This window comes from Aulonocara sp. 'chitande type north' Nkhata Bay, linkage group LG10 (genome assembly GCF_057382095.1).
Source record: "Aulonocara sp. 'chitande type north' Nkhata Bay isolate Kocher_YH1m ecotype deep benthic linkage group LG10, A_spYH_male_GT1.1, whole genome shotgun sequence".
NCBI classification, from domain to species: domain Eukaryota; kingdom Metazoa; phylum Chordata; class Actinopteri; order Cichliformes; family Cichlidae; genus Aulonocara; species Aulonocara sp. 'chitande type north' Nkhata Bay.
The window spans coordinates 16,366,210-16,393,497 of record NC_141353.1 but is presented as its reverse complement, the minus strand read 5'-3'; the positions used below and the strand labels follow the sequence as shown (position 1 = coordinate 16,393,497).

Genomic DNA, 27,288 nt, shown 5'->3' with positions numbered 1-27,288 from the left:
CAGTGTGGGAGTGGCAAAACTTTAAGAAATCAAAGAAAAAAGGAGCCAACCTCTGTAACTTCATACATAGATCCTCCATAGATATATGCCCTACCCATAAATGCTTCATAGATCCCATCTCTGGTTGTCTCCTAACCCCTTCATTGCTTCTCCCAGAAAAGGGAAGATAGCTTCCCTGCATGATGGAGCTGAGCTCCAGCCTCCTAACAGCAACATACCTGCACATCATCATTCTGATACTCCTTAAAAAAGCCCTTTCATAAGCACAAGAGTTTATCTCTTTAGACATAATGGCTTTAAACAGCCATTAGGTTTTACTGTTTACATCTGTCAGCTATTTTTTTCCAGCAAAGTGTATACTCAGGACTTAAAGCAAGGTAAAGTGCCTGCTTTTAACAAACATCTATATTTTTGATTGACAGAGGTGAGGCAAAGGCAAGGGGGAGAAGAAAGAGGACCAAACCTTCTACGAGAAGCAGAAGTAAAAAAGAGCTAGAATAAATAGAAAGCATGGGAAAAAAAACAGCAGTAATGGAGGAAGAGAAGGGAAGACAGGGTTAAAAAAAAAAAGCATGAAAGAGGGAATTTGTGAGTGAAACTAATGTCCCTTTCAACAGATGACAGAAAACAGCCCCACCTGCTGCATTCACCTTTTTAACAAGGCATCTGTTCCTCAGCTGACCACACGCTGAGCTGTGCTGCTGGAATAAAAAACACATTGTGCCTGAAATAAAGACATGCTGTGTGGTAGTAACCAAAGAGTTTGCAGCAAACCCAGATTTGTCTGCATGAATTTGACAGCTGCTGTTTGCTCATGTGCATGTGCTACAAATGCCTGCACAAGCGGACAACGTGTGGCCAGCAACAGCCGAGGAGGGTCGAGACGCCATCGATTAATGTCACCTTGCGAGCTGCTGAGTGTAGTGGAGACGTGACACAAATCAATGTCGGTGACATCTGGAGTTCCCAGAAAGGGGCTGGTTTCTCAAGGTCAGCTGCGCCAAGGTCAACGGAGATTCCAAATCTGAGTGTTACTAATGAGTGTGCTCAGCAACAGCTGGGATCGGGATCACAGAAAAGAAGCCACAAGTTGCTTCTGCTGCCTCATTTACAGCATGGCAAAATGGTTGGATGCATTCAAATCAAGCGTGTCCGTCTGTTATTTAAGGGGAGCTGCCAGAAACCAGAGGGAAACGACAGCAAAGAACACAAGTGTTAAAACAAGGAAGTGATCCTGTGTGGATTCAGCTCTTTGACGTTTCTGCAGCACATAGCTGTCACCATGGCAACCGCAGTCTTAAAGGTAGCAACTAGAGTATGTGAGAGAGGGATGTGGAGGGGCGGAGAGAGGATGAGAGACCGGGAGAGCGAAAGCAGAGAGGATGCTAGTGAGAAAGTAGGAGATAATGTGCGAGAAATACAATGGGAGGAAGAGTGAGGGAGGCTGAACTGAAAGACAGGTAAGATAAGAGGGCGTGGGGGGACGGAGCAACACCGAGGAAAAAATGAAACGCAGAGGGAAGCATCTTCCGAGCAGCTGCAGCCTGGCCACTGTATCGCTCTATAAGAGAGATGTCCATGAGTAAGCCTGTGCCAAGCCTGCTGGGAAGCACTGCAGTAGCATCTCAGAGAGGGAGAGATGACAAACATCAGCACTGAGCATGCTCCACTCTCAAGGCCACTGAGAAAATGAGATTTCTTTAGCCTCCCAGTTTGTTCAGTTCTCCCGCTCTGTACCAGTCTCCATCCTTCACTAGCTCGCTCTGACAGACACGTGACATCACCAACACCTCTCACAGCTTTAGATGTGGCTCCACAGTGGACAAAATGTGACTGGTGTGTCTGATAACTGATTGATTTAATGGCAAGAGGCATCTTCCCCACTTACGGCCACGCTGACTCACACTGTGACAGGTTTGATTGCGGCTGAGAGGAACAAGAGACGAGCACAGCAACTCATCAGCCGGTGGGGCATGATACTGCAATAACAGTCCAACCCTGCCACCAGATTTGATCTCTGTGCCTCCCAACTCTAACCGACGGTCTTCCTAATCTGGACGGCTGCCAGAACGGAAGAGGAGAGAGAATGGCAGCCATACATTAGCGTCAGACCTACCATTAAGCAGATTTTGATTTATGTTACGTTTTGCTCTTAATGCCTGTACTGCAGGCAGACAAACACCTACTCACACAGATGTACTGTTGTGTGTGCTTTTCCTTTGTTTCACAACTGAAAGCTGATTCCTTTTTTTTTTGGCCTTGCTCATGGTAATGTGATGAAGTGTGGGGTTATGTGTGCTTGAGAGCAAGAGAGAGACAAAAATTGTGCGTGCATTGAATGTGTTGCGTGTGTGTGCAGGAAACTGTACAGAAAGCTCTACAGGATGTCAATTGCCTCTCGACTTCCAGTGGGGCTAAACTGACAAACTCTGTAAAACAATTTTCTGCTCCCTGATGATGAAAATAAATATTAAAGTCATTGAATTTCACGTTCGCTAGCCATATCCTTTCAGCTGGATAAGAATAGCTCATTGCTGAGATTAAAATAGAACAAACATTTTAAATGACAGATGCTGTCTGAGTAGCTGAGTATGACTTTGATCCTCTTAAACAAAAAAATCCGCTCTATCTTCTTAAGGTTGCCTGATTGAATCTCTCTCCTTCTCTCCTCCTCTTGTATTCATCCACCATTTAAACATATTTATTTTCTGAGTCTCTTTGTCTGTCTCGCGCTCTCTTTCTCTCTGCCCGTCTCCCTCCCTTCTGCCAAAGGAGACATAAAGAGGTTTGTGTGACGGAGCAGATTGACTTGAAGATAGAGGCTGGAAGCAGATCTGCTCTTCCACCTCCTCATTCTGCTCTATCTCTCCTGCTCTCACCCAGATGAATAGACAAACAGTCTCCCACATGCTCTCACAGTTTATCAAACACACACCCACATAGAACGAGGTCTTCACGCAAACACATATGTGCACTCTCGCCAGAGAGAACAACACACACTCAATCTAAGTGTCCTCAGGCTGACAAAGTATACACTGTCACACTCAAATACAAACAGACCCCCTCAAACACGCTCGTACGCATACGCATGCAAACACACAGGTGCATCCGCATGTAAATAAAAGATGCACGTGGGCCACTGATGCATTTCAAATTGACCTTTTTCCACTCGTAGTGTAGTAAATACAAACCACTTGCATGTAGTTTACTAAAACGGACCTTTAATTTGCCACATCTGAATCACAAGATAGTGGGGTTTTTCCATTGCGTGCATTTTAGCTCTTAAACTGATAACAACAACAAAAATTCCCCATCTTACATAGAATTATGAAATACATATAGAGCTATTAATAGTATACCTGTTATATCTGTTTCTATAACCACACAATAATAACACCAATACCCCCAAATTTCCATGACTGACAAACATTTACATTGCGGATTTAAATAAATCATGTGTAAACATATCTGAACTTTTTTTTAAGTGAATCCACCAATGACGTTTTCATACATGGTTTAAAACCGAAACATAAATGTACACATGGGAAAACACGGGAAGGTTGTTTTCTTATCAGCACCCCCCCTTGAAAAACATACGCTCATCCGTTCTCTGCTTTGCATTCTTCACATCAAATCAAATTCCTTTTGTGCTCTGCACTTTTCTTTATCTCCAGAATGTGCTTTTAGAGAAGCACAAACATGTCACAATGAGGACACTGTGAAGTGTTTCACACACACTGAATGCAGCTCCTTGGTCAAGTCATTTGCGATTCTGTTTTTTGCCTCGTGGCTGAGCTTGGGCTTATCGAGACTCTGTCTTATCTCTTTGTTTGTTTTTCACCAATCTAGGCTTTTCCTGGAAAACAGGCCACTACGCATGTGTAAGCTTAGATCATGCTTTGGCGGCATGAGCCCAAACCAAGGTGGTCTCAAATTGAGTGAATTTGATAAGTGGGCAAGAGAGCTGGCCCAGCTGATGGTGCCTCACACTGAGCTCTGGCAAGCCAGATGTAGCTGACAGGAAGCCAAGGCTGTGGTTGGGTCATCTCGAAGCGACAAGATGACTGCAAAGGCACACACACACACACACACAAACACACACACAGGAAAAAAAACCCTCTCTCTAACTCTCTACAAGCAGTTAAATCCAATGCCGAGCACAGCAGCGACTGACAACCCCGGCACTAAGAAGGAGGTCAAAGCTAGCTAAAGCTCAAGCTCAAGGCGAGCCACCACCAGCTTAGTGATGGAGGTGCGGTACCAAAGCTTTAGCTTAAATTCTAATAGTTGAATTTCAGCCAAGAGTATTTACTATTGCTCAAAAAGCCAAGTAATAATAATAATATCATGCTATACCAGGTTTAGATGGATAAAAATGAAATGCTAAGACACTGGAGACAGGGTCAGAGTTTCACTGACTGCAGTGCAAAACTAAGGTCAAATAATTACCCAGTATTTTAACCAGAATGACCTTTCACAGTTTTAACAGGGCAAACAGAGAAGTCATCTACTGGGATATTTTTCAAGGTACGTTTTATGTTGTTTTGTATTGCTGGCTTGCCTACAGTGGTTTCCTGGCCCATGGCCATTTGCAGTATGATAACTCCTCGCTTCTAAGCCTAATGTCATGAAGACAACAAGGGAAGGAAAAGAAACATGCCTAGACAATGTGTAGTAAAAGTACACATCCCAACAGATGTGATGGGGAAAAAGCGGAAACGAGGCTACGGGGCTCACACTGCAGGGACTTTCTGTAACACTGATCTTACTGGCTTTTACAAGTACAACAGACCACTGTGAGGAATGCTGCGTTCTCATTTAGGGTAAAACACCCCCAGAGTTAAGGGGTATCAGTATCACAAGGGAGATATTTCCTCTTTTGTCTACATTTGCTGCAGCGAGGTGATGGTAGTGTGCTGGTCTGTGGGCCAGCTGGGACACGTCTCAGTTTCCTTCTGCACACACACACACTGAAGCTTGCTCTACGCTGCTCGCTATCTTTCAACAACAAGCTGAGCAACGACCAGACGGAAAGAGGTCCTATTTGTGCAGGAAGATAAATACACTTCTGCACCCAGTCCTGTCCCCTCCAGATTAGAGCAACACAATAATGAGCAGGAGCACTGGTGGAAGGTCAGAAGAAAGCAAGGCTAAAGGACAGAGGAACAGCCAACGACAAAAACACACGCCCTGGCATGCATCACACACGCAGGAGTAATCACAAACAGACATGCTTGCTTTTTACCTTTTTAGAATTTCAGAAATTTTTAATGATTGCCTAAATTTTCTGAAAAACCTTGGGGGTTGGGGCGGGGGGTGGGGTTACTATCCTACGTCATACTTCCCAAATCATTCCACTGGAAAATGTCCACAGTTTACAACTTGATGGCGTCACAGTTTGTAGACCAGTTCTCGGACGGCACACAAGGACTGCTTTGTGCATGGGCGTCAAGTATCTAGTCATCTTATGGTGTGATGAATGAAATATCCGTATATATATATTGTAAATACTGAGGAATACAATGGTTGAGTTGTCGACATGTTATTGCTGGTCGAGTCAGCAGCGTCATAATCTTCTATCAGCTCCTCCTCGGTATTACGTTCAGTCACAGAACACAGAATTAGGCAATTTATCTCCAATCTGCAAATGATGCATATTTTCGTTAGTTTTGTTGTAAAGTAAACATCTGTCCCAAGGTCGGAGACCCCTGTTGAGGGAGACAGGATTTTATCTTGGTCCACTTCCAAACACCGCTAACAAGCCATTCCATTCTGTGTAAAGTTATTTCATGTTAAGACACACATCAATCCACACCTACAACATACCTGAGGAAACAAACCTTCTCTCAGGATATGTACTGTGTGTGGGGGGTGAACATGGCCGGACACGTCCCTTAAACACACCGGGAGGCGCCCAGCAGGAGTGCCAGCAGCCCCTCTTTTCAACACTTCGGCACGCTGCACACAAACACTGTTGCCCTTCCCATGGTCCTTTTGTTCCCTATCATTTTGTTTGTTTATTTTTGGTTGAAGTTCCTGTCATGGACACCATCAGCTTTCTTTGCTAAAATGCATAATTGGCTGTCATATTACACAGTTTTCGGACAAATGTTTATTTCAGTCTATTAAATCTTACAGAGGCTGCATGTCAGTGTTCACGCTTGAATCACGGCGCAAATGCAGGCAAGGTTTGAAGCTAGCCATTCTACAACCAGCTGACGTAGGAAAGCGTGCATATGCTTGCAGACTCAGAATTATAGCAAATGTATTTGGAGAAATTCAAGGCAAGGCAAGGCAAGTTTATTTGTATAGCACAATTCAACAACAAGGTGATTCAAAGTGCTTTACAGAGACATTAGAAACAAGAACAAATAAAAAGCATGATTTAAAATTGATTAAAACAAGCAAATAACCTAACTAACTAATTAACAAACAAACAAACAAACAAACAAACAAACAAACAAACAAAACAGTATATGAAATCAAAACAGATAAAATCAGAACAGTAGATAAAATCAGTAGTTAAATGTAAGTTTTGAAATTTAAGCTTAAAGTGTGGATTTGGTGCTTTATTCAAATGCAGCTGAGAACAGGTGAGTCTTCAACCTGGATTTAAATACACTGAGTGTTTCAGCTGATCTGAGGCTTTCTGGGAGTTTGTTCCAGATATAAGGAGCATAAAAGCTGAATGCAGCTTCTCCGTGTCTGGTTCTGACTCTGGGAACTGATAAAAGACCGGATCCAGATGACCTGAGGGATCTGGATGGTTCATACTGGGTCAGGAGGTCATTGATGTATTTTGGTCCTAAACCATTCAGAGCTTTATAGGCCAGCATCAGAACTTTAAAGTCTATCCTCTGACGGACAGGCAGCCAGTGTAAGGACCTCAGAGCTGGACTGATGTGGTCCACTTTTTTGGTCTTAGTGAGGACTCGAGCAGCAGAGTTCTGAATGAGCTGTAGTTGTCTGACTGATTTTTTAGGTAGACCTGTAAAGATGCTGTTACAGTAATCAAGCCTACTAAAGATGAATGCATGGACTAGTTTTTCCAGGTCCTGTTGAGACATCAGATCTTTTATCCTTGATATATTCTTGAGGTGATAGTAAGCTGACTTTGTTATTGTCTTAATGTGTTTTTCTAAGTTTAGGTCTGCATCCATCACTACACCCAAATTTCTCGCCTGGTTTGTGGTTTTTAGATATATAGATTGAAGTTCTCTGGTGACCTGTAATCGTTTTTCTTTGGCGCCAAAGACTATTACCTCAGTTTTGTTTTTGTTTAGCTGGAGAAAATTGTGGCACAACCAGTCATTGATTTCCTCAATGCATTTACCAAGAGCCTGTACAGGGCCTCGGTCTCCTGGTGACATTGTGATATATATTTGTGTGTCATCTGCATAGCTGTGATAGTTTATTTTGTTGTTGTTTATAATCTGTGCCAGTGGGAGCATGTAGATGTTAAACAGAAGGGGTCCCAAGATGGAACCTTGGGGAAATTCAGCCAATTATCCAAAAGGATAACACGCACAAGCACCGGCAAGCAACAACATCGAGCTGGGAATTTCTTTTTTCCTCGATCTGCATGCATTCCCCATAAAAACAAAACAAAAAAGTGTTCAGATTCAGATGAGGAAAGGATGAACTATTTCTGTATGTACCTTTTAAGAAGGTGGACTGAAATGTGAGATATCCAAAACAAAACAACTAAACTACTCTGAGAGTTATGTGCTCCACGTTCTAAGCAACACTCTGTTCCCAGTGACTGAACAAATTTTACTACCGTGACATGACCTAAAAAGAAGTACAAAACACTGGTACGTCTGTCATCAAGTAGTGACTAAATAAAACCTGCCCGAATCTACTGATAAAACCAGCAGACTACAAGAAACTGATGCTTGATGAGAGTGAAGCAGTAGCCCGGGGCCTATAGTAATTGAAGGCCAAAGAGAGAGAGAGAGCCTCAGTGAAAGGTTATCATCCGTACTGTTCTTTATTGCCACGTTGTTTCCTGTGAAGCTACCGGACAATTTGTTGAGGTGATAGTGTAATGAAGAATCGCCCAGAGCTACAAATGGTTAACTGATGAGCAGGTTAAAAAAATGCTGCTGCAATAAGTCAAATTAAGGCTGTGAATACTAAATTACACAAATCACAAATGAAGTCATGTTTGCCACTCGTTAATGCAACCTGCTTCTTACTGTTGCCCAATAATAAGAAGCAATAATAAGCTGTACTATAATTCTTCCAAAGACTTGGCACTTTCTTGACATTTTACACTGTCAGTTGATACTGTTCCTCTCCTTTTCCAGCCAAAGCAAGCTACACGGCTTTGGCTACATCGAGTCATAATTTCCAATGAAAGAGCGAGAGTTGCATTTGTGTTTTGATTATAGTGTTTGTGTTTTATTTTAGGGATTAAGTAAGACTGTGTTAACTCCCGTTCTCCACCACAGTGTCACTGACATTACAAACACAGTGCGCACGTATGTATACTTAAAAACTTGTGTGGTGCTCTACAGTAACCGAAGCTAGAGCCAAAGCTAAAGATGCCGCCGAAGACGTTAAGCTGTTTACACAAACCTTTTATACCTTGTGATTGAGGAGCTCTATTCTCACCTATAAACCAGTTTATGGAATGTTTATGGAATGTGTTTTCTTCCATGATACGCCTGCAGCTACGAAGATCGACAAGCGAAATGTGTGCCTGCCAGCTATGCCCTCCCTCTGTGGACTGAGCAATAGTAGACTACTTCTGCAACATGCCAAAACAGTGTTGATCTCAAGAGTAATTTGTGTGAGCACAATCATGACCACAGGCCTCCAGCTTTAAGCAATTATTCTGTTCATAAGAATTATCAACCAAAAGTGAATCTAGTGCTCTGTCGGGCTGCAGAAACAACAAGTATCAGACGCCGGGAAAAGAGTAACCAGTTTAGTATTGGGGCAAACCAAGAAGCTTCACGAGGCTTCCGATCAAAAAAAAAAAAAAAGGAGGTTACCTGAGTAGTTTGTGAGTTATGCCGTTCACATGTATTAATCCAAAGTGATATTAATTAATATGTGATGTGATTAACCTGTTGATCGATGTAAAGAATGCAAAATCTGTATATAACAAAGTTAATAGCCCAGAATTATTTCCCCCAATTTAGTTGGAATGATGGATAAACTGTATGCAGTGCAGATTTCCAACATTGATCTACACTCTATGCCATTAATACAGATGGGCCACATTGTTTTTTTTTAGTGTCAATGAATAATTAACTTCTAATGTTCTGTTGTTCTTTGCTCCAAACAAAAAGACTAGTCTGCAGTCTAATCTTTTTCATACTGAAATACAGCGTAAGTAAAAAAAAAAATCATGTTTGTTTTACATTTATGCATGTGCAAAAGTCTTTGCTCATTTGTCATTTCTCTATATTTAACTTCCAAGGAGCCAGACTTTCTTATTTGTCTTTAAAAGTGGTCTTGAGCAATAATTCTGAAGGTCTTTCAAAGTTTTTCTTTGTACATTGGCTGCTTTTTCACTCATTTTCAGTCCAGTCCTTGTACCTGACCATTTTCAGAGGAATGTTTATTGTTTGTTAAGCCACTTAACACGGACCTGTGACTCATTCAAGCATGCAAAAGGCACATAACTCAAGGGATGAACCAGTGTTGTGTTGACACGTAAGAGACAAGTTAGGCACTTTGTTACTAACAGCCTGTTTCAAAAACACATAATTTGTTCTCATTTCTTTACTTTAATCTATGAAACAATCCAAAAATAACGCAGTTTTAACAGGCATAAAACTGGATTTTTGCACTAACAAAGTGATTCCCAAAGAGCTATTAGCTGAAAACGTGCGTGTCCTTACAAGATTTGAGCAAAGTAGAGAACAAAAGAAGAAGTGGGAGGCCTAAAAAATGATACACAACAGATGACGAGTGTCTGAATGTAACGTGCTTAGGAAAGAAGGACACAGGACCTGAGAGACGCATCGGTCCCTTCAGCTGATCCATCTACTGTTCAATGATGTCTCATTAGAAATGGTCTCAGTGGAAGGGTAGCTGTCGAAGAAACAGTCTCAAGGAGAAATGGCTGATGTATGCCAAATTACACAACTGGACCAAAAATCTGGCAAGAGGTGTTAATCCATATTTGAAATTTGTGTTTCAAATCATCAATATGTACTGAGGAGGTCAGGAGGGAGCTAAAACAGTGAGTATCTACAGCCATCTATAAAACATGGTAGAGGCTCCATCATGGTTTGGAGCCAAAACACAGTGCCAGTTCAGTAAAAACTCATATCAGTCATGGATTGGCCCCCCAGATCCAGGATTTCAGCATTTTTGAAGCAGTGCAGGATCATCTTGACAGTGAACAGAAGAAAACTCCAAACCAGATAACATCCAATGAAGAGCTTTGCATGTCCTTCAAGAAGCCTGGAGAACTAGTCCTGAAGACTACATAAAGGAACTACAAGGAAACTTCCCTAAGGGGTGCAGGCTGTGTTGAAGAATAAATGTGGTCATATCAAATACTCACATTCAGGCTTGTTAGAAATTCTGTTTTGCCTTATATGCTGCATTTCTGTGTGCGTTTGCATATGTTTCAATAAATTCTGCAATTATTTCACATTTTCTGAGAGAAACAAGGGGTGGTAACCCACAGAACTGTATATGTCTCATATTTAGACTTCACGTTTAAAAATAGGATCGTGTCTCTTTTTATTTACTGATTTCTTATTTAATGATAATACCAAAGGAGTTTAAGAGGTTATTTTTGGTGACAGCCTTTCATGGCGTGCACAATATAAAGAAAAAAAAACCAAGTTTTAAATATTTAAATACGTGCACTAGCTGCAGCCTGTGAAGGAAGCGTATTGCAGCCCAAGATAGCTGCAAATTACTGAATAATTCAAAAGGCTGAGTAAACTTGAACTGCCTTCACAAAGCAGGAGGATACAAGTCATAATGATCAGGCCAACGTAAACACACTAAATAGGGGTCTATGGTGTGGAAACATGCGCTGCAAACCAGGTATATGTGTGTTTTTCCATTTCATTGGCAATTTTGTGTTTTTTTCTTAGTCATTCATCTATAGTATTTTTCTTTTTCTTTTTAAATTTCAGTACATGCCTTATGTTAGTCAGTGCTAGCTCTGAAGTATACCTGTAGTAATACTGTAGTATTTGAAAGAGTCGATTCTTTGTATTTTAGGAATGTCCACCCCAGGGCATTCAGGGGTGGACAGGAAAAACAGATTGCCTTTGTCATCAAAGTAAAATCCAAATGGCTGTGAGTTTCACAGTTGTTGTGCTGTTGATATCTTGCGGACTGTGCGGCGATTGTGGCCATTTGAGCGCTGCTGACACTGCTCCAGCTGTAGAGGCAAGGAGCCTAACAACTGCTGGGACATTCCCAACGGACTCATCCCTTTCAACTTTTTGGTGTTTCTCCCACTTCCTCGTCCTGATCCTGATCATATACTGCCTCATTGTGGTGAAGTCAACATTCTTCAGTGGGTTGAAAAACTCTAACTGCTAAAAAGTCCACTTGCAGGGTGTAAACTGTAGTTACAGAGGCCAAAGTCTAAGAACTACAATATTTCCAACATTTGTGTTAGACTAATGTTCTCTTTAGTGCCAGATGTTCTTTGATTTCTTCTTTTATTTATCTAAAATGTCCCTAGCAAGTGTTATATACACATTTTGTTACCAAACTTCTGGCCAGCAATTTTAGGTATTCAGCAAAAATAACTGAATTTATAAAACTGGTAAAATATGATAACACCTAAAGCCATTTACAGTTTCCCTATGCTTATAAAAGTTCCCCTCTTATACCATCTCTCAAGGTAGTCCAAAGAATAAGCCACTGGCCGTTTTATAAATATTGACCTACTTAATTTTTTCTAATGCATAGTCTTAATTTACACAAATCACAAACAAATACCAACCTACAAATTTTTAACTTGTCAGGTTTATTACTGACGATGTAGTCAGTAGATATATATATTTTTAAATGCAGATCCTTTTATGTGGCTCTAAGAGCTTGAGGACATCTGTTTATGAATGAACTGACACATCCCAACAATATAAAAAAAAAAGGTTTCGAGCAGATTTTCATTGTGTTGTCGTCGTTTAAAGAAACTAAGCACATCTTCCCAGTTCCAAAACACACACACAGAGAAAAGACACATACAGTGAAACAGGACACATGAGGAGAAACTGTAAATGAAAGTAAGGACTGAAAGTCACCGTCACACAAATATACAATAGAAATAACATATCAGTCCTGTGATAGACTGTCCCGAAATGACCCTGAAAAGAATAAACAGTTAAGAGAATGGCTGGCTGTCTGGATGCTCAAGGAATGCTGTTCAAATCGTGCTATGTGCATTATTAGCAAAATTATTTTACAAGGTTGGATGATTAGTCTACACTGCATTATTTTCAGCTAAGAAACTGCTCAGCATCTGGTACTGAAGAGATCCATGGCTTTTATTCCATTTGTTTCTCTGGTGGGGTGATACGCATTCTCAATAAATGCCAAAGACAGTAATAATTAATCTGTTTATGACACCATCACTTAAGGTGATTAAACAGAAATGGGAAGCTTTAACAAAAGATTTAGTGAGAGAACAGTGAGGTTGAGATACACTGCTTAACCTTTGCTAAAAATTTTAGCTGTAGGCCCAGCTTTTAGTCTAATAAATAGTGCACTGAACACTGTGACTATTTAGTGGACATAGTCAAACATTGTGCTCTCCACTACCACTGCAGTACTACAGTACTTGTACAATAGGAAACAAGAAAGTAGTGACTGAAAATCACAGAAAAACACAGTAAAGACTACCATACAAAAATATAATAGGAATCATATATTAGCCCTGCGTTAGGGTGCCTTGAACTGACCCTGAATCGGATAAGCGGTTGTAAAGATGGATGGAGTGAGGATTGTTTGATTCCCTGTTTGGGTTGAAGGAGTCTCCAATAATGCCACAGACAATAATATTTAATCTGTTAATGACGCCATTGCTTAAGGTGATTAAATGGAAATGGGAAGCTTGAAGGAAAGATTTACAATAGTGTGGTCAAGATGACGTGCTTACTTTTTGAACCTGAATGAACAAAAAAAAAAAGGGGGGGGGGGCGCTTGGTGACTCACATTCTTCATTTAAAGGTGACCTTGGCCCTTTGCAAAAACAAAAACAAAACAAAACAAAACTGGAGGTGATCTTTGATGGCAGCGTCATTTAATAAAGAAATAAATTCTGTTGTTAAAACCAATTTCTTCCAGATGAGAGCCCTCGCGAAGATTAAGAACGTTCTCCCATCTGCTGACTTTGAGAAAGTAATTCATGCCTTCATTTCATCCGGGCTTGATTATTGCAATAGCCTTTATTTCGTAATCAGCCAGGCTCTGCTTTGTTGTCTACAACGAATGCAGCAGCTCGACTGCTGTCAGGCACACGTAAATGAGACCATATTTCCCCTGTTTTTGGCTTCTTTACACTGATGCCCGGTTACAGAATTGATTTTAAGATTTTATTGATTGTTTTTTTTAAATAAATGGTTTTAAACAGATTAGAATCCTTTTACATTTTTGAACTTTTAACTATGGATATTCCTGATATGTCTTTAAAGTCAGCTAATCAGATGCTTCTGGTAGAAGCAGATTAAAACACCTAAATGTGACTGAGTTATTGTTTGTCTTCCCAGCTCGGTTATACTGCTTTTAGTTGTACAGCACTTCGGTTATCCCTTGTCGTTTTTAAATGTGTTAAAGAATAAATAGGTTTGACTTCTATAAATGTTGGCAGTGGTTGGGGGGCTGTAAGCTAATCTAAAAGCCCAGCTCGGTCCACTACATAGTCACAGTCCAGCACTACACTGTAGTGTCTGAGACGTCAAGGCCCATGAGATTCTGCTGTACCGTAAAACAGGTAAAGAGAAGGAAATGGGGCATATTAGTGGAAGGTTCTTCGTATCAAAAAGCAATGCATCAGGTGCAGGAGGCTTCCATGCCATGTTACAATGCCTCACTGATACAGTGGGGCAAAAAAGTATTTAGTCAGCCACCGATTGTGCAAGTTCCCCCACTTAAAATGATGACAGAGGTCAGTAATTTGCACCAGAGGTACACTTCAACTGTGAGAGACAGAATGTGAAAAAAAAATCCATGAATTCACATGGTAGGATTTGTAAAGAATTTATTCGTGAATTAGGGTGGAAAATAAGTATTTGGTCACCTCAAACAAGGAAAATCTCTGGCTCTCACAGACCTGTAACGTCTTCTGTAAGAAGCTTTTCTGTCCCCCACTCGTTACCTGTATGAATGGCACCTGTTTGAACTCATCATCTGTATAAAAGACACCTGTCCACAGCCTCAAACAGTCAGACTCCAAACTCCGCCATGGCCAAGACCAAAGAGCTTTCGAAGGACACCAGGAAAAGTATTGTAGACCTGCACCAGACTGGGAAGAGTGAATCTACAATAGGCAAGCAGCTTGGTGTGAAAAAATCAACTGTGGGAGCAATCATCAGAAAATGGAAGGCATACAAGACCACTGATAATCTCCCTCGATCTGGGGCTCCACGCAAGATCTCATCCCGTGGGGTCAAAATGATCATGAGAACGGTGAGCAAAGATCCCAGAACCACACGGGGGGACCTGGTGAATGACCTGCAGAGAGCTGGGACCAAAGTAACAAAGGTCACCATCAGTAACACACTACAACGGCAGGGAATCAAATCCCGCAGTGCCAGACGTGTTCCGCTGCTGAAGCCAGTGCATGTCCAGGCCCGTCTGAAGTTTGCCAGAGAGCACATGGATGATACAGCAGAGGATTGGGAGAATGTCATGTGGTCAGATGAAACCAAAGTAGAACTTTTTGGTATAAACTCAACTCGTCGTGTTTGGAGGAAGAAGAATACTGAGTTGCATCCCAAGAACACCATACCTACTGTGAAGCATGGGGGTGGAAACATCATGCTATGGGGCTGTTTTTCTGCCAAGGGGACAGGACGACTGATCCGTGTTAAGGACAGAATGAATGGGGCCATGTATCGTGAGATTTTGAGCCAAAACCTCCTTCCATCAGTGAGAACTTTGAAGATGAAACGAGGCTGGGTCTTCCAACATGACAATGATCCAAAACACACCGCCCGGGCAACAAAGGAGTGGCTCCGTAAGAAGCATTTGAAAGTCCTGGAGTGGCCTAGCCAGTCTCCAGACCTCAACCCCATAGAAAATCTGTGGCGGGAGTTGAAAGTCCGTGTTGCTCGGCGACAGCCCCAAAACATCACTGCTCTCGAGAAGATCTGCATGGAGGAATGGGCCAAAATACCAGCTACTGTGTGTGCAAACCTGGTAAAGACCTATAGTAAACGTTTGACCTCTGTTATTGCCAACAAAGGTTATGTTACAAAGTATTGAGTTGTATTTTTGTTATTGACCAAATACTTATTTTCCACCCTGATTTACGAATAAATTCTTTACAAATCCTACCATGTGGATTCATGGATTTTTTTTTCACATTCTGTCTCTCACAGTTGAAGTGTACCTCTGGTGCAAATTACTGACCTCTGTCATCATTTTAGGTGGGGGAACTTGCACAATCGGTGGCTGACTAAATACTTTTTTGCCCCACTGTAAAGTATAATTAAAGGTTCAACCATCCTTTAAAATGTCCTTTGGTGCTGACACTGTACATTAAATCCAGTGCTAGTGTTTTACAGGGAGGTTTATAAAAAATAATGGTGTCTTCCAGGGTGAATGAGCTGTTTAACTGAATAGCTGATAACATGGACGTGGATGTTTTCCTCTGAGGTATGCCATGAGATCTAATAAAGTTGAAGAATAAATTAAGTATTTAGACTGAACCTGGATCATTTTATCAGAACACACAAATCTGGGTTATGTGGAGGCAAGGTTGCCCTTTTTATTCTCCTTTTGATATTCTGATAGCGTTTTTATTATTATTTGTTTTTTAAATATTATTTTTATCTTTTTGTCTTCCTTCGGATCTTCCTGGCAGCAGCCAGCAGGCAAAATTGGGGCGATAGGGTTTGGGGTTATGCAAGATCCTTGTGTGATAGAGATGGGTTGAGTGAGAGCTGATTTAATGTGCTGGTCCACATTTTCCTGCAACTTCTAACCATATCCTCTTTTTTGTCCCTGTTGCTTTAGAAGGACCAGTAAACTTTTTTGTACCAATTCATTAGCACAGTTTTAAAATATAATAAAACTATGACAGAACTGACACTGAATATTTCTGACTGTTAAGTATAAAAAACACAGGTGGAAACCCTTTCTGTGACAGGGTTTCCACCTGTCGCAGAAAGTATCAGACAGACTATCCTCGTGTTCTGCTCTAAATAGTTTTGCCATTTCAAACGCAGCCTTCATCCCAGTTTGTGAATTCAAGCAGGCTGGAGATTAATGGAGATTATTGTTTGCGAGATTAGGTTCCAACTGTAAGACTAATCTGCATTCACACCACTAACCAATCCAAATCTGCTTCTCTGTCTGATGGTAGATTTCAGCCAGCTGTTTGCAAGCTGCAGTGTTGCAGTATAACAGCCATGACACAAAGATCTGTGGCTTTACAGTTAAGGTAAATGCTCTGGATAAAACATGACTGTTTATCTAATTATACACAGAAAATATTGACCCGTTTGTCAGAGACTTGCGATGCAATGTTTGATAAAAGCTGGTGAAAAGGTGCAGTTTACCTGCAGCAGAAGGTGCATGCAGTATTGATCTATTAACAAAAAACCTTTTCCATAAAATTACAAATACATGAATACAAATAAAAGCAGACACAGCTATTAAATTACTGCAATTTTTTTTAAATCCACATTTTTGCCAATGATATCACATGCATATTTTGCTTAATCATGTTTAAGCGAGAAACTGAACAAGCAGGCAGTCTATCATGTTTGTCTACTATCATATCTACCAATATGGCATCGTGCAGGCTGTTATTTCCCCAGTCTCGTGATCTTACGAAATACTTTTAAACTCTCACTTAAGCAGTTTGCACTTATGGAAGCAAATAATAAACCAGATATAAAATTGAAAGTTTTAAACTGCATGGCATTGCAGACTTGTTTTCATAGTTCTTATCCAGCTGAACTTAGAGTAAGCCCATTATTCTCCATGAGACCAGACATAATTCTGTATTACATGGAAATTTATAATCGTCCAAAGCATTGCTTTAGTGTGTGTGTGAAATCTAAAGCTTATGTTAACAGACATTTAAACTATAGCAAGTATCTCTGATGCTGGATATGTTAAACTGCACATAAGTAAACTGTCAGCATTTTGTGGATCGGGAAGAATTAGGAAGTGATAACTCCATTTTGTGCTTTGTCCAGAGCTATCCTTGCATCACAAATGGTGCTTAACGTTAATAACCGTAATACTGTATGAAATCCGTTAGGTACATGACATTCTCTAACATTTGTTGTCTAACCAGCAAGAACCATTAAGCAAGCTGAAAACCTGAATCTTATTTCTCAAATACCTGCTACCAATCGGTGCCCATCTTAAATTACTGATATGAATATAATTTGGAAATCAAATATTGTGTTTGCAGCTGATAGATAATTTTGGCCCGTTTTGTATCTTTCATATACCAAAATTGTCATATATTTATGTTTACTGTAGTCATATATATATATATATATATATATATATATATATATATATATATATATATATATATATATATATACACAAATATTAGTGTGCAAGAATCTTAAGCCACCACTTTTATGTGGCCTTGAAGAATAGTTTTTCTTTGGACATTGGCTGCTTTTTCACTCATTTTCAGTCCAGTCCTTGTACCTGACCATTTTCAGTGGAATGTTTATTGTTTGTTATGCCACTTAACACTGACCTGTAGACCTGCACATAACAGACGGCTTAGCAAAGAACCAACTTTAAATTGCACCTTTGCATTGCACTTTGTTACTACCATCCTGCTGCAAAAACACATTTTCATTTCTTTACGTAAATCTGTGAAAAATGCTCCAGTTGGTATACTTATACAAACGCAAGCTAGTATTTTTCCACTAACAAGGTAATTTTCAAAGATCTATTAGTTGAAAACTTGGTATGGTATGCAGTGTGTCCTTAAACAAATTTGAGGAACCTGGACAAGTAGAGGACAATAAAAAGTGGCAGGTCTACAAACTAACCTTTCAGCATATTTCAATACTCTTTACTGGAGCCTCATCATTGGTCTCAGCGGAGGGGCGTTGTCAAGAAGCTATTCTTAAGGATGGGAAAACAAGGAGAAAAGACTAAGGTATGCCAAATTACACAAGAACTTGACCAAAAATCCATCAACGTGTACAGAGGAAGACTGGAGAGAGGTACAACAGTGAGTGTCTACAGCTGTAAAACACTGTGGTGGAGGCCCTGTTTGGTTTGGGACTGCGCTTCAGCCTGTGGTGTTGGAGAGCTTGCCAAAAAACAGAAAAGTATCATCAGATCCACCACGCAATATGGAAATATGCAATACGGAAAGCATCTAATTGGCAATAGCTTCAATTTTAGCATGTCAAACACCCCAAACACACTGTCAGTGCATTAAAAGCATACCTGCATAGAAAACCACACAGAAGAACACTATCAGTCATTGATTGGCCTCCTTCGAACCAGAAGCTCAACATTATTGAATAAGTGTGGGATCATCTTGAGAGAGCAGAACAAGAAGCAAACAGCATCCAAAGAAAAACTCTGAATATCCTTAAAGAAGCCTGGAGAACTAATCCTGAATAATCCTTAAAGAGAGTACAAGAAAGTTTGCCTAAGAGAGCTCATGCTGTGTTGAAGAATAAAGGTGGCCATACCAAATATTGACTTTCAAGCACCTTATAAATGTACATACTCTGTTTTTGCTTTATATACTGTATTTCCATGCGTGTTTGCACATATTTCAGAAAATCCCGGCACACATTTCCCATTTTCCCAGCAAAGTATAAAGCAATGATAGGTGGCTCAAGACTTCTGCACAGTATTGTACAGTAACCGTATTAATGTTCTAAATCATGGAAGGCAAGGAGTAACACAGTACATTTACATAATAACAGAAAGTTTTTAGGTGGTAGTAACTAAAGCTAATATGTTCCATCTTCATCCACTGTGATTTTGAGTATTTCAAATGACATTGCATATCTGGTGAATGCCACAACTAGAGCAGAAAGGAAATTGACATTCCTCATTGGTGAGATAATTGTGTAACTTTCACAAACATGCATCAGCGTTAAGAGCTTCACACTGTTTTAAACAATAAATGGATCAACTAACACTGTAGTTAAAGTACTGGCTTACTCAGTAACAGTAATAACCAAATATGTGCCTCACCTCCAAAAAAAGAATGAATTCTGCTCTAAATCATCATCTTTTTCTAACTCTTATTTCTGCTATGACTGTTCTTTCTTTTTTTCATATCATGGCTCTATAGAGCTCATTACGTAACGCAGAAGAGCAACAATTACAACACACGAGCTGGGAAGAATCTGATTTGAAATTTTAGGAGTGTAGAGGAAAGGCTCGAAGCACACCGCTTGCTCACTTGCAATAGCTCTGCTGTACAAACAGGTACAACCATGACCCAAATCAGAAAACCTCAACTGTGCCATGACAGCTGCTCTGTTACTGGGGCAGTGTGACTTATGGAGACGCAAAAGATAGATATCCTAAATGCTTACCCTGTCACAATAATAGCTTTTAAAAATCTGTCTCTAGAAACGTGGAGCACAAGTCTGAGTGATTGTGAGAAAGTACCTAATGGACAAGAAAATGGGCACCCAATTACTGAAAATGGTCATGCCTTTTTCCCCCACAGATCTTGTGACTATACATCAAGCAATCTTGTCACTGTAAAATAGCCAAGATGAGATTGAATGGGGCAGAAATTCTTCATAAATGACCACCATGTGAACATAGAAAACAATCCTCACACAATCGCATAATATAAAGTGTAATCTCAGTCACGTTCAGTTGGAAGGCCACAACACTGACCATCGAAAAACGCTTCAGTCATCACCTAAACAAGCACACATCCTTTGCATGGCAATAATTTTTGCTGGTGAAATACAGTAAATGAGCACCTTTGTCACAACTGTTTGCTAAATGGCCCCTGAGAGTGTCATTGGGGTGTAATGACCAACTTGTAGATGCATGCTGATTAATGCTGCCACAAGACTAAATTGTGGGGTAGAAGCAGAGCCCAGTAGCCATCAGCAGCTGTCATTCTTGTTCTATGTCTGGCTCTTCTAAGGACCTCTTCCAATTCACAGAAAGATATAGCTTGCAGGCAAAATTCTGCCTGTCTACCACCTCAATGCAGCAGCTGTGACCTGCATACAGTTGGACTTTGCAGTGACAGATTAGTAACAGGGTGTGCATTCACTGCAACAGGTTTACATTGATCAAGCTCAAAAAAACTAAATGGCCAGAATGAGCACTTTAAAAATACACACAAGTGACAGTGATTTGCATGTTTGATGCATTTTGCAGTACAATGTACAGCTTTTAAAATGAGAGCTTTTTGTCATAGACATTGCACTGATTTGTACTTCATTTTACTCATACAGTGCTCCCACCAGCCTGAATACACCCACACACATGCACACGCAAAATACAGCTATGTAGGTCTCCTCAATGAGTCTGTGGATAGACAAAAAGCTGGGGGGGGGGGGGGGCACCTACCACATTTGTTTCAGTCTGCACACTTTTGATTTAGGCTAAAATAAATAAATAAATACATAAAATAATGAAACAATCCTGAGATGTGATCTCTGAAAAAGGTTCTGAATAGACAAATGGATGACAATGTGTGTGTGTGTGTGTGTGTGTGTGTGTGTGTGTGTGTGTGTGTGTGTGTGTGTGTGTGTGTGTGTGTACAGAGCAGTCTGCCTCCTACTTCAGTACTTGTGCGCCAAGTCAACTGACATATGTTCAACAAGCTTAAAAAGAGATGTAAACACAAATTGTGTACTGAGGAGTAGGTCACTGGGCCTTATGGTGCACTAATACTGACTATGGTCCACTGTGTAGATTTCCTTATTCTGGAATACCAGTATATCTGACATGCTTGTGCCTGCTTTGTATAATAAGCGAACTTCCTTTTTAAAAGTGATAGCATCAACAGTGACCTGTTGCAGAGCAGCACTAAACTCCAAGGAAATACTGGCTGTCATGCAATGATACTGAAATGTATACTTGAGTGAGATGTTTATATGTCTGCTAGCTTACTGTATAACTTTTTTTATACACAGTAATGTCACAGATAATGCTACTGATTCAGCCAGACATGGACAACCAGTGTGAGGGCAGCATTTTCATAGCTAACATGAACCTGTGTTTGTGCATGCTTTCTGTAACCTGTAGCATAAGAAGTGTAATTGTTGCTGATTTCATCTCTGCTCTGACAGAAACCCAGAGCACCCAGCTGACTGAGTCCTGCAGCCAAAGTGCAGGTGTTAACAGGGAGTTACAGTGGGATTTTGCAGGTGAGGAAACGGGTGTAGCAGTGCAATGTGGGCATAAGAACCACTTTGAAATAAGCAATTATATTTTGCATTGTGAGATCCAGTAAAATTTTCCTTTGTGTATAGGCTGTGGTCTGGTGCTGCTGTGAGAGTCCCTGCTCTTTGTGGATTTTTGCCACTTAACTTTCAACAAGATAGACGCAGATGTTGTATGAGCTATCGTCCCTGATCTGAAACCACTAGATGATATAAAGTTCAGATAAAAGGTAAATTCCACTGAGTGAAGCTTATCGGCATCATCAGCTTACTTTTGCATTAAGATCTGCTACCCTTGATGTAAACTTACATTGACCATAAATACCACAATCTGCTCTGCACCTGTCCAACATAGCACATGACTGTACATTCACCACAGTACTGCCAGCTAACCAGCCTGTATGAAACTGTACTGAAGTACCTAGTATTTCATTGCAAACTTTGAATACAGCACCACAAAATTATGATGCTTTGATTTCCTTTGCAAGATGTTTCACAATATGAAAAAACACAACTACAGCATGTCATGCATGTCTGATTAAAATCTCCAAAGTTAAGGCATTACAAGTAAACTTTAAATTTCCAGTTTATCAAATATCTGCTCAGCAAATAACCGGTTAACTTTAACTAAAATTATGTTTCATCTTCCTCCTTTGCCTAACACATTTCTCTATTGTAAATAGGCAGCACATGTATATTTAGCCAGCATGACACACTGCAATATAAACTGCATATAAACAGCTTGTGTGTGATCATATTTGTTGAATTTATTAAGCTTGTTTCCACTTCTTTTTAAGTGGGAAATCATTTCAAAACGTACAGAAGCTTGTTTTGCCACTGAAAAAAAATGACATCCATCAATCCAAAACTTCAAGTTAAATATCTCCGAATTTGGGGTTTCTTGAGATATAATAACTTTAAATTTTAAGATAATAACCTGAAGTTCTGATTTATCGATGGCAAAGAAATTTGCCTTTTTTGGTTTGGTTTTATTTTAGTGTTGTTATTTTTATTTGGTGGTACAGTGGTTAGCGTTGTTACCTCACAGCAAGACTTTCTGCATGGAGTTTCCATGTTCTCCTTATGTTTGCGTGGGTACTCTCCCATTCCTCTGGCTTCCTCCCACAATCCAAAGACATGTTAGTGGGGTTACGTTAATTGGCATTTCTAAATTGGCCTGAATGTGAGTGTGAATGGTTGTCTGTGTCAATGTGTTGGCCCTGTAATAGACTGGTGATCTGTCCAGCGTGTACCCTGCCTCTCGCCCTACAACAGCTGTCGCTGGCAACCCTAAAATTGGATAAGCAGAAGAGAATGGATGAATTGAAGGAAGCATTTTTTTCAGTGGCAGAAACAAGATTCTATACATTTAAAATTACTGCCCACCAAAAAATAATGTTTATGAGCAAAAGTATAAACAACATTTATGCTAACTCCTCTTTTGAAGAGGAGTGAGCTAGATGCTAAATTTCCACCACAGCAGCTTCATTTACATCTGCACCATTAACACTCAGTAGGGATGAGACGGACAAGGGGATGTGACACGAAATCCCACAATGAGGTTGTGGGATTTCATGCCATTATTTTCTTATTACTCCATCCTTTTGGCTATAAGCAAGTACAGGTAGAAAAAAAACATACTCAATAGTAATATGTATTATTCTGCCTATCAGATTTACTCTTTTACTAAAGGTGCTCAAGCTCACTTTAACACCTGTGTTAACTGCTGTAGGTAGCCTGAGTTTAAGGCAGCTCATAGGAAGTGGAAGTCACACAACCACATAATTTTGAGAGTTGCACAGTATATATGTTTAACACACTAGACAGCATCTGTACGGTGCCAAAAAGGGATTAAAGGCAAGTTTTGGGGAGGTCCTAAGAAGACCTGGAATCAGTCTCTGGGCCTAAACAAGATTTGTTAAGCCAAAAAAATATGAGCAAACATTAAGAGATAGTTAAATGCCTAAAACAGTCACCATAAAGTTGGTGATCTTTGGTTAGTGCTGAACAAAGAAAGGAACTGAAAGTATCACGAGGATATTGTTACTGTTTGCATGACAAGCCATAAATGGGGAGGAGAGGGGGGTCAGAAAAGAAACTCTGGGGAGATCTTAATATCCATGTATAACCACATACTTTGATGGGTTCTTTGAAGTAAATAAAAGGCCCAGGAACTGGGTGTGGTAACTCAAAGTGACACAATAGGTGGCTGTGCCAGTTTGATCACATCACTGACAAGCTTTGATAAGTGCCAGAAAAACTGACAAGGGCTGTTTGGGCTGTTCAGGGAATCCAAAAGGGAATAGGGTCCATTTTCTGTTACCTCTCTAACAAGATGATGAGTTTAAAAGCCACAGTGAGAGTGGCACAATCAAGAGGAGAGGGGAGAATTTGTGTCTCGTGAGTACAGACTAAGTGGATTTAAGACAGCAGCAGTACAGGACACGCATCACATTTTAGGCCGCAGTGCTTCAATGGAAGTGCAAATGTGTGTCCTAAACATTGTGGAAGAAGTGTGGAAGACAGGCAAGTAAGATTTTACAGCTGAGTAGCAAACACCATAGCCTAGACACAATGAAGGAACTATGTGGCCTTTAAGTTCACATTACAGACACTTGCACTACTTTCTAATTAAAGTAGTAGGGGCTCATTTTAGCCTAGTAAAGGGCATTGAAAACAACATTGCTTATGCAAATCAAGTGAAAAAGCAAAAATCTGTGTCCATCTACATATGTACAATAATTCAGGATTTGAGTGCAGCCTGTTGCACCGCAGTTTCCTTTATTTTTTTGTACTCCGTAATTTCCACATCCTCAAGAAAATAATCTAACAAAAGAAGAAAAGAGCAAAGTTATTTTCCTTTGAAATATCTGCTGTCAATAAACCTGATTCTCTCAATGGCGATTAACAGGGTCATGATGCCTCACTGCAAACATAATGCCCTGGATATTGTTTTCAAGTTACTCTCTAAGAACAACATCTACAGACCAAAGTTATTTCTTAAACTACTAACAAGAAAAGGAAAATGCTTGAGTGTGACGTGGGAAAGTTGTTAATTCGACATTTTCAATCACAGCATCACGTTTCAGGATTCAGCTACAGCACACTGCTAGCCCTTAGCATGTGAGCAGGTCTGTCTGCAAACAGACAGACCTGCTCTGCTGCTGCTACGACAAAGTGTGGCATTAAAGCATTAAAGCAGGGCGGTAGCCTAAATATAGCCTAGGAGCCAATTTGCCTAGGGCAGCGTGATTTTCAACACGTGATACCGGTGATACAGGCCGCTGTCCCTGGTCCTGAAATTGTGCTCGCTCCTTTAAATGTAAGCGTTTGACGTTTCATAAAAGAAGCCACGAGGATATTTGGAAAACTGCAATGATTGTATGACTAACGACAAGTAAAACGTGCACTGCAATGTGTCTGAAATGTCAAAGAATAAAGCAGCTTTCCTGGCTGCAGATAGTAAAGTACACATAAACTGCAATTCCTCACTAGCAACAGTGCGAGGCGCTTGTCTATTGCAGTTCAGGGAGAATGGGAGAGAGAAAGAGAGTTTGATTGATCATGTGGGCTATGGGAGCCTGCGAGAGTTGTCGAAAATTGCTGCATAGACGCCCCTTAGGCACCTATTTGGTACCCAGTGACTCCAAGCCATGCTGTGGCCACAATAACCACAATTCACCAGAGTGCCTGTTACCAAAAGCCCCAAGCCCGGGGCTGTTAACACAACGTTGATTCTTCCGGGTTGGACTTCACCGGTATTCCACATTAGGGCTACATTGACTTACCGCAGTCCTCACACAAGATCCTTCCAACATCCTTTTTTAGGTTCTTTCCACTGGTGTCAAGAGGCGCGAACGATGCCTTAAAAACCAAGGGCTCGTCAGTGGGGTCCATGAAAAAAATGTACTTGTGGTTTTTCTTCACTTTGGTGCACGGAGCCTCAGATCCAAATTCCCCCACGGTGACGAGCTGTTCTCGCTCCAGACCCCCGCTGTTTAGGGGCCAAACATCCAGCACTTTGACATTCACACGGTACGGCTCCGCAGAGACGTTCACAGGCGTAGACTGCACCTTGCCCTCGATCACCACGGCGGATTTGTAAGCCTGGTCCTGCAGGGAATTCAAACTCGGGGAGTAGCAGGCGAATGAGACCCCGATGACCAGCATGGATAAATGTACTGAATCAAGCCTCATGCCGCCTGCTTTGGCTCGGTGGTCGCTGGTCGCGTTGCGGCAGGGCTCTCTCGGCTGCGGGGCGATGGTGATGGAGCTGGGTTGAATGAAGAGACAGCAAGTAGGCTCCAGTAGCACGACAGCGCGGCAGACCTTGCATAAGTGTCCATGCCATCGGGATCCGCTGCTTTTTCGGGTGATTTTCAGTGGGTAAACAGTAGCTCTGGAACCGCGGGGTGACGCTGGGTTTCAAACCCAGTCACTGATTTCTACTAATAATAAGGCATCGTAGACATGCTAAGCAAGGAATCGGCGGTTTCACTCTCTCCAGAAGATGGTTCCTATGCTGCCATAGTAGCCTTAACTGCAAGACGACGCCACTCTTATCTTTGCCCAAAAATTGCAGTGGTGGGGTACCGCTATGATGGTTTTCTGTATCATCTGCAGCGGAGAGAAAAGACGCAAAATGCTGCAGTGAACCACAAGTTTGGTAGTCCGCTCGCAAAACAAAAGCCACGTTTCATTCCCCCCACCCCTTCAAAAAAGAAGAAAGAAAAGAAAAGAAAAGAAAAAAAATTAAATTAAAATAAAGCAATTATTTCTGCTCGGCAGCTATAGCGCTAATACGCCGCCTTCCACCGCGGCTCTCTCTCCGCCTCCCCTACGAGCCACAGACGGACAGAAAATAATGCCGATTGCCAAGAGGCTCCCTCAACAGAAAAAAAACGCAGAACTGGAGCTCTGACACGGGCAACCGACGCACCGAAGGGTCGTTCTCCTCACTCCCCAAACCCCGCTACTGTGTGCCGATCACTCCATGGTCTTTTATCGGTGTCGACCTCACGTTATAACGAAACAAACGAAATCCAAAATCCATGACTGTCCCTCCTCAAAATCGCATTTCACTGTAGCCAAGGCATCGCTCCAAAGACCGAAACAGGTTCACACGGAAACCCGCTGAGCCCAGAGAAATCATATGGCTGCGATGACTAAGGCTGCGAAAGCATTTCGGAGTCTTCAAGAGACTGTTTTGAATGAGTTTTGCGTCTCATCCCATTAAGTCATGCCCTGCATTCAGGTCACATTCACTGCTCTGCCTCTAAAAAAAAAGAAGAAGAAGAAAAAGAAAGAAGAAGAAGAAGAAAAAAAAAACGCTGTTGAAAGAAGACCGCATTAAATCTATAGAGCTGCAACACCGGGGTCCAAACCGCAGATGAACTATTTGTTAAAGTGTTGTTGTTTTTTAAATATATATTTAAACGTGTTCATTCAGGGTAGTTCTGACAGAGCACTTTGACAAACGTCACGTTACATAACTACACAAATTAACATAGGAATACTGATTATCGTCATACCAAATATAACTAAAGTTGAAATTTATAATGGTTTGGTTTTAGCCTGAATGCGGATACATGATGTTCAAGTAACTGCATCACAAAGAGCGACATCTGCTGACCAGAGAGTAGTTGAGAGACAGTAACATACCCTAACTGCTGATGTTCATCAAACAAGCGACACAGCAGGGTGCTAGATTTGAATTTGGCTCAAATGAAAGGTGCACAAGATTAAGTGAAATAACCTTTAAAAG

At 40.9% G+C, this 27,288-nt stretch overlaps 1 protein-coding gene across 2 annotated transcripts in view; it reads right to left on the bottom strand.

Moving 5' to 3' along the window:
• The window catches only part of nrg2a (neuregulin 2a), an 82,593-nt gene extending 55,772 nt beyond the window's left edge, over positions 1-26,821 (bottom strand). Inside the window, exon 1 of one of the 2 annotated variants that reach the window (XM_086308651.1) lies at positions 25,313-26,821. In XM_086308651.1, coding sequence (XP_086164777.1) covers positions 25,313-25,721 — 409 coding nt within the window. In that variant the 5' untranslated portion in view covers positions 25,722-26,821. The remainder of the gene's footprint in view (positions 1-25,312) is intronic. The other variant, XM_086308650.1, reaches the window with a different exon arrangement.
• Positions 26,822-27,288: the final 467 nt, after the last annotated feature.